Source organism: Eutrigla gurnardus (assembly GCF_963514095.1).
Source record: "Eutrigla gurnardus genome assembly, chromosome: 7".
NCBI lineage: Eukaryota > Metazoa > Chordata > Actinopteri > Perciformes > Triglidae > Eutrigla > Eutrigla gurnardus.
This window is the reverse complement of record NC_139921.1, coordinates 14,290,330-14,302,949: the sequence shown is the minus strand read 5'-3', so window position 1 is coordinate 14,302,949 and position 12,620 is coordinate 14,290,330. Positions and strand designations below refer to the sequence as shown.

General features: G+C 42.6%; 1 protein-coding gene across 4 annotated transcripts in view; it reads left to right on the top strand.

Annotated features, from left to right (window-relative positions):
* The first annotated feature begins 471 nt into the window (after nt 1-471).
* The window catches only part of prkd3 (protein kinase D3), a 35,057-nt gene continuing 22,908 nt past the window's right edge, over nt 472-12,620 (top strand). For 3 of the 4 annotated variants that reach the window (XM_084012782.1, XM_084012783.1, XM_084012780.1), the window contains exons 1-2: nt 641-854; nt 1,627-2,266. In XM_084012782.1, coding sequence (XP_083868908.1) covers nt 1,994-2,266 — 273 coding nt within the window. In that variant the 5' untranslated portion in view covers nt 641-854; nt 1,627-1,993. Of the gene's footprint in view, nt 855-1,626; nt 2,267-12,620 lie in introns of all 4 variants that reach the window. The other variant, XM_084012781.1, reaches the window with a different exon arrangement.

The window sequence follows — 12,620 nt, the reverse complement described above, 5'->3', positions numbered from 1 at the left end:
GTGTGTGTGTGTGGATCATCAAAAACATGAGATGGCAGTTAGATAACGTGTAAGCATCCTTGCAAATTCCAAACTTTTTTCCTGTTTTTACTTTGGTAGCCCCAATAATAACAGATAGCTTAAACACTTCCCATGTCAGGCATCTTAAAAACACACATAGCCTTGAAACCTCTGCTAAGCTGTTTATAGTTTGAGAGACAACCCAGCAGAGTAAAATGAAAGAAATTGAAGTAAAATGAAATCAATGCATTCCTTATTTTTGGGGGGACTTATATGAACCCCTTGAGGGGCCCCTGGGGACTCCTGGACCCCACTTAAGAAACCACTGTATTACAAATCGACCCGGGTCGTGTAGAAGAAAGTTTTTTTTTCTTGGCATGGCCAAGTTGAAATAACGGAAAAGAAAGGCACATGCGCATTAGTTTGAGCTCCATCGGAGGCGCCATTGCTTCACAGGGACTGTAGTTCAAGTTTTGCTCCCCACACACGGAGAGTCAGTTATGCGGAGATAATAAAAAGACTCCAACCCCCAGCGACGGTCGGTGCTCATTTTTCTCGTCAAGCGGGGGGAGTAGACACAGCTGGAAGGATAATAAGATGCGCATGAATTTACAATCTGGAATAAAAGATAAGAGAAAACAAATGGACGACTCGGTGAGTCTCAGCGCGCCTGTGTGTAAAACGTTTGTCGGCATTTGTTACATGTAACGTTCAGCTACGAGGCTGCGCTTCTGTGTGCGACTTCCAGTGCAGCATTTTAAACTTCGGACTCCGCTTTCCTCAGTTGATGGAGTCACAAAGTTTCTTCAGTAAACTCACTATGGAAAGAAAAGCGCCCTTCGCCGACTGTGAAGGTAAAGTATGACTTCAGGAATTATTTTCAAGCGACGTCGTAGACATGATGAGATAGTTCAACTCCAACAAAGTCGTCTAAATGTGTGAATTAGGCTCTTTTATAACTTGTTTTGCTGGCATTCTCGACTCGGGTTGTGTTCTGCCAGCAAGCCTGTCGAAAGTGGGAGGGTGCAGATGTTAAGAAGCCTTGGTTCCAGATGTTTGTGGAGTTTGACTTCTCACAAACACAGAAATTGTACGCGTTATCAACTTTGACGTGTCTTCTAGGCTATTCTATTCTGGTTTTGCACACGAGCTCAGTGGCATTTGTTGTGTTAATAGTTTTACCTTTGTCAAAAAAGGTCGATAGTAAAGTTAAAACGAATGATAATATACACGCACGTTACAGCTGTGGCTCCAGCACTGCTCCGTTCACATAAAGGCAGTATGAGTTAGCTTAAAGCTAACCCTGGGAAGCACTTGCGACCAAAACAACTCAAGACGAGTCTGGCAGACTCTTTGATGATAGTTAGTGGCGAACTCACTGTTCTGTGTGTAAATGGAAAAGGCAGATTGCCCGAAACATGTTTTTTTCGACATGAATTCGACTCAAAAGTGTTCTCAAAGGGAAGAAAATATTTGTTTAATTTCTGCAGCAACACAACATAATGAGAGCCTCTAACGTGCATCAGTCCTTTACTGTCTCTACTGTATTCAGATAGGTGAATACCTTTTTTTCTTTATAAGACTATCACTAACTGTGTCTCTGTGTGTGTATGTTTGCGGTGACAGGCTTCCTGTGGTCAGAGTGGATTACTGACTTCAGTAAGGAGAAGGAGCGCCACTCCAGGATATGAAGCTTGTTGCAGTGATTTTACTGCAGAAGTCTGCGGATTGTTCACAGACCTTTTCTCCATCACCTGCCCATCCAGTGAATGAGTGTGTGTTGTGTAAGCTCAGGTGGGCGGATCGCCTATTACCCTCTTAATTTATGAAAAACAATGTCACTTTGATCAAATTACATACACACAGTGCTGACTCTGTACCACAGATGAGGAGCAAAGATTCCCCCTGCCAAGAGTCAACTGTGTTTTATTCTGCCAGCCCTCACTAAAACCTCCACCATTCAGCATTCCACGTTGCCATTGGAAGAAACCCAATGTCTGCCTCCTCTCCCCCGTCCTTACCTCGAGCCTTCCTCCACTCTCTCCATCCGCACCACCCGTCCTCCGCCCTGTCACCTGGACTGTGCTACGCACGGCTGTCCAACGGGAGTCACAGCGTCCCCAGCCCCACCAACTCCCGCAGCTCTTTCCATGGGGTGTCCTTCCTGCTGCAGATAGGACTGACCAGAGAGATGGTGAACCTGGAGGCCTCTGACCTGTCGCTGTCTGCTGTCAAGGACCTGGTGTGCTCCATAGTGGACCAGAAGGTAAGGCTCTTATTGAAACATTCATTCAACTTATCAACACTCTGTTATTGAGGACTTCTCTCGTCAAATGTTTTTTTCTCTAACGTCATCTTAAGTGGGAAGTTGCATGATGCACTGACGTATGTTTTGCCAGCTTCCTACCATATCCATCTGTTTAGGTTTTGTTTTTCAAAGCAGACATCTGGGCCTCGTGCCCCAAAATGAGTCAAACACCACAGAAGCATGCACACAACAACACCAATACTGCTCCGGTTACAGGACACAGTGTAGTAGAGCCAGTTATTTATGTTGTGATGTATTGCTACCGAACTTACATGCTGCAAGTGCAGGCTTACAAGCTTGTCTGCACTAACGTACACAGAACTACTTGATGGTTTTTGCTCTGCCTGTGTGATGTTGGCAGGGGTGCGGCACAAAAGTCTGGGCTCTATACGAAGCAGTCTCTGTGGGCCCCCTTCCTCGCTTGATCCATGTATCTCATGCATCCTTAAAACATTTTTTTGGGCAAACAATTGTACACATGGATATGTTGTGGTTATTAGGGTAGTCACTAATTAACTGTTCATACCACATTTAAATAAGTAATAATAATCTGTCATGTGTGTGTGTTTAAGTCTACACAGTTTGAAATTACACCACCAATTCAACCCTCCTTTCTTATTTAAGTATTTAGGTATAAGCCAAAACCCAAAAATACCATCTTAGCTTTCCAACCCCTACATTGAGAAAATATGTGAGAAATAAATATGAGCTCACCTTGTCTCACATCCTCAGTAATATCAGGAGATGATGAGTGACCTGCTGCTCCACTCTCTGTTGTTGTTTCTGAAATGAAGGGCCATGTGTTTCATGATGTTAAGCTTTGCTAGGTATTTTATCTATTTGATAGATATATTATCTCATGACATTGTAGGTATAATGCTGATTATTTTATGATATTGATTAATCAGTGTTATACAATGTGATTATGCTGCAAGCTAGCCTGCTGACTGCCTTCAATCTAAACAACTGCTGATATTAGCTTAAAGGACCGTACAAGTGTTACTACATGTCGTTGTCCATTGACAACATCAATCATCGGCCACCTAGTTTACATAAACCTCTACATAGTTTACCAAAATTGCTTTATTTTTGAGATTGTTTGTTTGTTTACGTTTTGTCCATATTCAAGAAACGTTCCAGAATGTCCCTGAAAATGTTTGTCAAGGTAGTTAAAACCCACCTCGTTAAAATCCTCCGTCTAGCTCAAATTTGAGTTTGCAATTCAGTTATTGTAAGGAACTATTTTTCAAGGCATCACAACATTTGACAACAGCTCTCTTGGTTCTGTTGTGATTGACACCTCAGAGGGCAGAACCAAAGTATAAAGGAGGTCAGCGAATTGCTGAAAGTTACACCTCCGGCTTGTGAATTTCAGGCTCGTGCTGAAACAGCTCAACAGTTGCACTTTAATAATTTTCAACTTCTCCCAATGCGTCTTCCTCATATTCATGTTGTGAAGTTCTTAAAAACATAGTTTTAAGAATTTTAAGTTTTTTGTAATTTGAAGTGGCCCCATATATCCTTTGTGAAGCTACAAGACCACAGATGTTGCTTTCATAAGAAGTTGTTTCGTCCATCAGAAAAAGTTTGTTGCACTTCCACAAACACCAAATGAGATTTAAAAAAGTGTATCACAACAAACCATTAAACTAGCAGTGCATTTGAGCAGTCAGTATAATAAGTACTGGAAATTAAATTATAAGTCGATAACAACTATTCCTGTTCATCTACTAAATAGACCGTATTTCTAAACATATGTAGAGTAGGTGCTCTACCTATACATACTCAGTTATTGTCTTCCTTAAACCCATGCATGTTTACTTCATAGTCGTGTGGGATTAATGGTGTGCAAAGCCTGTTGGTATAATGAAATGGCTCCTGTGTGCATCCACACGTTGCTATTTTTCTAACCTCACTTGTGTATAATGATGATTACTCCCTTTGTGTCTGTAATTATCATCGACTGAATAAAAAGAGAGTGATTAAGGGAAGCACTTTCATCAGTCACCGGGATCTGAACATTTCGGTTGGTCAGAGCTTTATTCGAGTCTGAGATGATGATAATGGAAAGGAAAAAAAGACTTGTGTTGAACACCAAGTAGAATATAGAGGAGGAGCTTTCTGTTCTGAGCCTGTGTCCTTTGGTTCCATGTTGTCCAAGTTGACATTCCAGAGGAGAAGGGTAATGTTGTTGTTCTTTACGAGGTCTGCTGATTCTCACTAGCTAGTTATGAACAGTTCTGGTCTGCTGAGCGCATATTTACATGGATCCTGATTCCTGTAACATATTGGCATAGTTGCAAGAACAGGAAAACGGTGGAAATATGATGCTTTGAAGACGAGCTGTAAAAAGAAAATCAGTACAGTGCATTCATGGTGAGTCAGTGCCGATATTCTGCCAAGATAAGATCAAGCTCACCTATTGCCCATGTTCAATTTGATCAATCTGTATCACTTCATATCACATGCATTCAGTTAAAAATGCCACGTACTCCCATAAAATAAGTCGGGAAACAATTTAATATATGGAACTTTGAAAAAACGATATATACAATAAATATCTGAACATCCTGTAAATCCTTCTCGTTCTCGTGATAATATACAGTACATCATCACCACAGAACATATCCAATGCATTTATCCAAATGTCTTCTATTAAACACTGCCAAATGCAGTGTACTGCCTCAGCTATTTCATGAAATCTAGCCACATGGCTTTGATATCAATGGAAAATATGACTATCGGCCTTCTGCGCTCTCCGGTCCATCCCTGCCTCATTTCTTGTTCAAAAATATGCATGACAACAGTGAGCCTTTTTACAAAGTCCACTCACCCTGTCCAACTTTTCCAGCTGAGGATCTCTGTCCCTGGCTTAGTCGCTGACAATCGTCCCAGGATGTCCCCAGTCAGCAGAATCTCAGGTGTCTGTATGGAGATAGAGTCTGGATGGAAGTGTATCCCCCTTAGTGCTGCTGTTTCCTCTGTTGAGAGCTGGCCTGCTTCACAAAGTGACTCACCGCTCAGCCACGCAACAAACATGCTTATTCTGACTTAAATCCATCCATTCACTGTCAGGTTTTCTGCTGCGTCAGCTGTTGTAAACTTTCATAGTGGTATTTATTTTGTATGTTAATCACAATATTAATCATGTTGATGTCTTGGCAGCGGTCAACCTTGTGACTAAGCACATTCTCCATCTTCCTGCTGTTTATCTTAGTCTGGGTCACCGTGCCAACAGGTCAAGAACAGCAACCCAGATGCACTTTTCACATTAGATCTTTTCAAGGCATCCCAGTGTGCATTCAGGCTGGAAGAAGTAGCTCTGACTTTGATTCATTTCTGTTCCATTTCCCCCCCCAATATGTAGCCAATCTACCTCACCTACACCAACTGATCTATTGGAGCAGTAAAGTTTGACTCTTATTTGACTTATAGGTGTCTGTTGATTTCACCACCACAGACATATGCTAGATGCATGTGTTGTCCATGACTATTGTGCTAGCCTGCATTCACCACAGTGACTTTTACATTCTTTCATTTGCTTCATGATACAGAGGCACATGGCTACATTCTTGCTTATACTTAGAAGTGGAGTTTCATCAAGGTACCTTGTAACGTTATTTCGCCTCGTCTCATTACTGATAACGAGACTGCTGCCATGTAATCGCTGCTTTTATAATACTCAGTGTCTCCACTGGCACCAGAAACACAAACAGCCACTATGTTCTGAAAGCTTGTGACCATAGCTTAAGGACAGAAAGTTGAAGTGAGTGCTTTACTTTGTTGCACTGTTGCCAGCCAGTGTTCTTTTTAGTGTTCCTCTTTGGAGCCCGTTCCTTCACTGGCATGCCAAACTATAACATCACACAGACTTTTGATGTACGTAACGGCAACATCATGACAAATCAGCTCGTGTCCAATTTTCAATGAGCCTTTGTATTAAAGATGCTCATAATCATGCAATGAAATGACCTCACAAACCATAGACACAAGCCCATGTGCAATAGCAGACGCATACTCTTTTACAGTAAATAACGTGTCATTGCTTCAAAGTTGACATTTCATATCTTTCCCGAACTTGTTAGTTTTGAATCAGTCTCATTGTTTGACAGGGAGTCATACAGTCTGTTATAATAGCTCTGTATTGTATAGATTTCATACAGTTCATGCCTTTTCCTGCTAAAGACTCAACCACATGACTTGGCTACCACAGAATACATTTGCTCTCTCTAGTTTTCTCTACGCTTATCTGGAGTTGATTTTGATAGTAGTGGTTTGGACCACTTTCACCAACTTTAGTGGTTAAGGTCAAGCAGTCTGAGGCAACCTGATCTTGATTGGTTCAGTCTCAGTCTCTGAGAGCAGCTTGCAGTCACTGCCCCTGCAATCTACGGAACACTTTAAAATATGACCGTTCTAGTGTCACCACTTGGCACAAGGGTATCAACTCGAAGCCAGGCTCCTTGAGGACTGTGAGAAAGGATGAAGGGAGCCAGTCAGTGGGTGGTGGAGACCCTCCCAGTTGGGTACCCATCTAACCCACAACAGCGCATTGAAGGCCTGCCAGTGACTGCATGCAATTCCAAGTCGGGACAGCCTTGTTCCACTAGTTGGGTCCCGACTTCTCTGTCTGGTTATTTGGCTTGATGAATGCCGCGAGATAAACATCCATAGCTTCCACTTGTTGAGAGCTTCCTGTTTGGTGTCGCCCAAGTCCTCTCGTGCAGTCAGCAAGGGAGCAGTGGCGGGACAAAAGTTCATGACTCCCTGAGAATGACTCCCAGTTAGCCAGCTGGTCAGCCTGGACAGCCAGCCAGCTACAGAACATTCCTCTTCACCCATGCATTTTTGGAGGATGATGTGATGTTACTCTGGATGGGTGGGATTAGACTGCTAGGAACTGAGATATTTGAAGCTAAACACTTGCTTTGGTAGTGCCCTACATGTGACCAAAGTTTGATGGATGTTGTAATGGTGAATGCACAATCAACACAGTTTAGATTTCAGTCTTTATGGGACTGTATTTAATATTCTACAGACAATTTATTTTTCAGTGGAGATGTTTTCTGGTGAATGTTGGCAGCAGACATGTTTGATATAACTTTCAAGTGTAGCTTGGCATCAGTTAAACGCTTTTTTTTCTCGCCATGAAAGGGGATGACAAAGCTTAGAAGGATCAAGGAAATTTGAAGTTCTTTTGGCAAAGGTAATGGAAAAGAACATTAAACCTTCACCTCAAATATTACTTTTATGAATACTTTTAGCGCTTGTCCTTAGGATGTTGCTGCATTTTCAGTCCAGCTGGAAATGCTGTGAAAGGCAGCTGCCTCAGCCACACGTTTCCCTACTGGTTTTGTTAGTGCTGTAACTTGCAGTTTTTGGTTGAGGGCTGTACAGCTGCCTCTGTAATTAGTGAGACAAAGGCCAGTTTCAGAGTCAGAAACAGGCTACGTTGGACAATTTACAGTAAAATAGCAGAGTATTATAAAAACAACAGGATTTGGATGGTTCTAAACCATGGAGTATATCACTTGTGTGATGCAATGTAACAAGATAATACACACGGCGAAACATTCCTTTTTAAAATGAATTAGATTGAGTTGCAACAGTAGAGGCGTCTTTCTTTGGTTTGCATATGCTGTCACAATGGTGCTTAATCTGCCTTTGTGTATTGATTTGACAAGGTAATTGTGTGTAATTGTGATCAGAATATAGGATTGATTTATGAATGTAATCTTACCAGCCCTTTCACCTGCATGCATGTCGAGGTCTGTTATGAAGATAGAACAAGTCTGGGAAACAGGATCTATAGAAAGGAGTAAGAGAAGACAAAAACAGACGCAAGGGGAAGAAAATGAGAAGAGAAAATAGCAAGAAAGAAGAGTGCAGATGGAAAATGGAGAGACTGCAGTTCACGGTGACCAAAACTAACTGAAACACACGGGAAATAAATCACCACCATCTCCCTCCCTCCCTCCCTCCCTCCCTCCCTCCCTCTCTTTGACTGTATAAGCCCACATCTGCATGTTCCTATAGAGCTGGCAGCCATATTTCACCCCAGAGGACATCCCAACAGCACAGAGCTTTATGTGTGATATACGGGGAGGCCAGACGTTTCCTGGAAAGCACATTCAGCTTGTCAAGAAAAAACAGGTCACTGTTGAGTCAAAATATTCACTGTTGGTTCTTGGTTAGGGCCTTAGTCTTTTTCCAAATTAGATGGTTTTCAGTGTTCATTTTAAGGCATACTGATGTATTCCAAAGGAGGACTAAATTGATATCACAATTGGGATTGCTGAAAAAAAAAAAATCTTCCATGTACAACTCGAGAGCCGACTTGCAGTCTATCAATTTCCCCAGTCTTGGAGTAATTTGTGGAAAAGGGAGAGAGAGAGAGAGAGAGAGAAGAAAACGAAAAAAAAATCCCTGAAGTTAAGTGAGCTAAGTAATTTCTACCATCTGTAGTGCACATTTCTGCCGCCTTGCTCTCCTCTAAATGTAAAGTGGCGAGGCAGAACACAGGGCCCGGCCACAAGAGCTAGAGAGAATGACAGAGTGGAGAAGAGTGGTCCTCTCCAGGGACAGGGGGACAGCCCCGTTGGCGGGCCTTGTGTGGGGCACAGAGGGGGTTGTGGCCACCATACGGCTGATGTCCTGCTGCTCAGTCTGTGTCAGAACCATCAATAGAAGGCCGCTCCTGCCATCAAGTGTGGCTTTGCTTTGGATTTTTTTTTTGCACAAATGCCCTTCACCATACTTGACTTTTGGCGGGAGATAATCTTGCATCACTCCAATCTCTGTTAATGCTGGCTGAATGGGCTTTGATTGTGATTATATTGAAGTGGGAGCCAGCAGCGCAGTATTGTTGAACCATTTAATGCGCAGGAATCCTGGTGACTTTGTCCTTGTGAAGCCAACCACGTGTGGTGATTTAGGAGCACTTCCTGAGAGACTCCACTATTTTCCATTCATAAATTTGTAACCGAAGCATAACACAGTTTGCTAAAAGAGGATGTCTCATTTCCTTTATTAATTTACTCATTAACGGCTTGAGTTTCTCCTCTATAGACGTGCGCTCCTCCTTCACTGCACTCGCTGACAACCTCAGCACACTTGGAGGACTTCAACCATGACAAATGCTGAAGAGGAGGGGTCGACTGACATGAACACTGCCCTCTTTAAGATATTTACCCCCGCTTATTTGACCTGGTTAATCGCTAATGTCACATTGAAACTGAAGCACTTCTCAAAAGGCTATTAAAAACACATGCTATAATCTTGGTCTTAGCAGATGTGTTAACATGCCAAAAATGTCTCCAGCATCTTGCAATGAAGACCACATGGTGTCTGTTGTAGCTATGCAGTCATATCAGTGTGGCGTTATTGATCTGTGCTGTAGGAGCAGGTTGCAGAATGTCTTGTTTTGTGTTGTTTTCTCAGCACTGTTTGCCTTTCCTGTCTTTCAACATAGTGAGTGATCTGTCAATCTGATAGGGAGGTGGCAGGGGAAGTGCAATTACACGTTGATACAACAAGAATACAAGAAGAAACCTACTGTGTTATGAAGGGAAACGCCCTAGTGAAAAGCCAAATGAAAAGAAAAGTGGTTGTATCATAATTCCACTTTTGTTTGATTGGCTTGATTGAACATTTTTATATCCCAGGGGAAACAGGCAGCCAGTCAGCATGACTTCTTTTGTCACTGTCTCTTTCTCCGGCCGCACTTTCTGGTTAGTTCCCCTTAGAGCCGCTCCCAGTTTCCATATTCTCTCTGCTCCAGCTCTCCAATCTGCTGTGGTCGGCGGAGCAGCACAGCCTGTTCAGTCCGTGTGCCTGCACTCAAATAGCTTTCTACACTGCACTTGCCATTATGGCAATTATGTTCAAATGTTTAGAGAAATTGGCTTTTGGGTGTCCCATGTTTTGAAGGAGGTGACAGCTCGAGTGTTGGAATTTGGCTCCGCTGAGTGTTTGGTTTAAGTGTGGTTTATTTACATAGGTACAGTTGTGTTTCTGTGAAACTGCTGATTCAACAAAAGGATAAAGTAAAAAGTTAAAGGAAATCCTCATTATTAATCATAAAGAAAGAGGAAAACCTCAACGCCTGCCTACTTACTGTAACACCAAACCCACAGCAATTCTTAATGTTTCTGTTGAGCAACAGCAGCATGTTCCTACATCCTGCTATTAGTGCTAACCTTGTGACCTCCTGCTCTGCCAGAACAAGAGAACGTGCATTCGCCATCAATCTCACATAAATTCCCCCCAGGTTCACCTGTTTATTTGCCCTGTGTGGAGGTGAATCTGGCAGCTTTCCCCTGCTACTCCAGGCCAGAAATGGAAGATGGAGTGTGTACTGCAGTATATTTGTGAGGCGGAGTCACTGGCGGAGGATCGCAGCGGGGCTATAACTCATCAACAGTGTGCAGAGGCCTGGCCAAGCATGTCTTAGATCACACTGCTCTCTTCCTGAGAGGCCTTAGATCCTGTGACTCAGCCTTCCTTTTCACTGCTTGGCCTCTGGTCGCTGTTAATGCATGAAATACTCATGCACACTCATTCACGCACGCACGCATGCAAGCAAACACCCACACAAACGCAGTCATCGAACAAGGATGAGACAGTTTCTGTCATGAATGTAAAAAAAACGATGCTATTAGGCCATACGCCACCTGGTTCTCATTTGGGATACAGTGGCTAGCAACCAAATACTGACCTCATCACCAATATCGCCACTCCACTTGACTGCTTTTGTACTGCAGGCCAAATGGCCACAGAAGAGTATTGTCTCTCCTGATTCAAATAATCAAAAGCCTGGTGAAATAATTGCGGGGTTTTCTTTGCAGAGCAACGTTCTTAAAAACCAGGAAGAGATTTGGCTGGAAACCATCAGCCACTGTGATTGATGTAAATTGGGTAAGCGGTATAGCTTTGTTGCTGTCTCCTGATGATTGAGAGAGGTCTAGGATAACAGGTGTAGTCTCCCACTACGCCGTGGTGTGGACAAGGCCCTGGACCAAAGCTCAGTGGTTAAGAGTTGTGATTCCACCTCGTCTGCACTAGAAGTGGAACTTTTGAAACAAGCTGAAGAAAGACATGTGGTAACGAGTGGTTTCGGGCTCTGGGATGTTGCTCAAACAACATCATTACTGCATCTTGTCTGTACAAGGCAACTGCATAAAGAGAGGTGGAGTTACTGCTGACTGATGGTGAAGATGTTCCGCTCGTGTGATGTGTGTTACAGTTTTGACAGTGCATTGCTACGGTGTGATGCACATTGAAATTGACTGCAGCGCTAGATGTAGTTCAGATAAAGCTTTATTCCACGCTCGGCTGACTGGAGTGGATCTGTTGTTTTGAAGAACATACCGCTATGTTTTACGATGACACAGCCTCATACAGTAAAAAAAAAAAACCCATGAATGAATCATGAGCCGTACTCTGCCACATGGAAGGAAACAAGTAGTCAGCAGCAGGCAGAGTGAGAAAGTCACAGCTTTTCTTGCTGCAACTGCCACAAAACGAGTTTCCTTTCCGCTGCATGTGACTGCTGCGGATGGTCACACTTAGTGGAGTCTTCCTTTTGCAGTGGAAAAGACTTGAGTTCAGGAGGAGGCACGTGTTATGAGTGTGTGTATGTCGTGGAGAGTGATGGGATGAGTTTGCTTTATCCTGCAAGTGATGCCTGCTTGAATATAAACCATATCAGAGGGTAGTGTGTTTGTGTTGGCCTGTGCCTGCAAATGGAGGAGCAAATAGTTTTATGTAATGTACCATTGAAAAGAAGAATGTGTTCACTGCGGAGAAGGGAAGAACATTCTATGCAGTTGCTTGACTCATCATGGGTGGAGGACAGTAGATCTACAGTATATTGTTACTCTGCAAAATCACTTAAAATAGTTTGCTCAGTGAATAGAATGGTGGGTGGTGTGGTAGATGCTGTCATCTTGCATCACATTGCTCTCCGATTTTGTTAACGTATCGCTTTGTTTGAGGTAATTTAGAAATAATGTATCTGTTACAAAGTATTTGTACATTTATTCCAAATGGAAAATGTTCCATTTCATACATAACATTACCACAACCCTATAATAACTAAATTTAAGGGATCGTTATTAAAAATGTTTTTTCATGATCTATTGTCATCTGATTTTTTTTAAATGTCATATAATATTAGTATCTGTTTGGTACAAACTAAAATGTACAAAGTCTGGGACAGATGTTAAAATAATAGTCCAGAGAATTGGGGAATCTGCTTATTTCAGTTGTTTATCTGAGACCATACTGAGAGTGTATAATAGTGTTTTGCCTC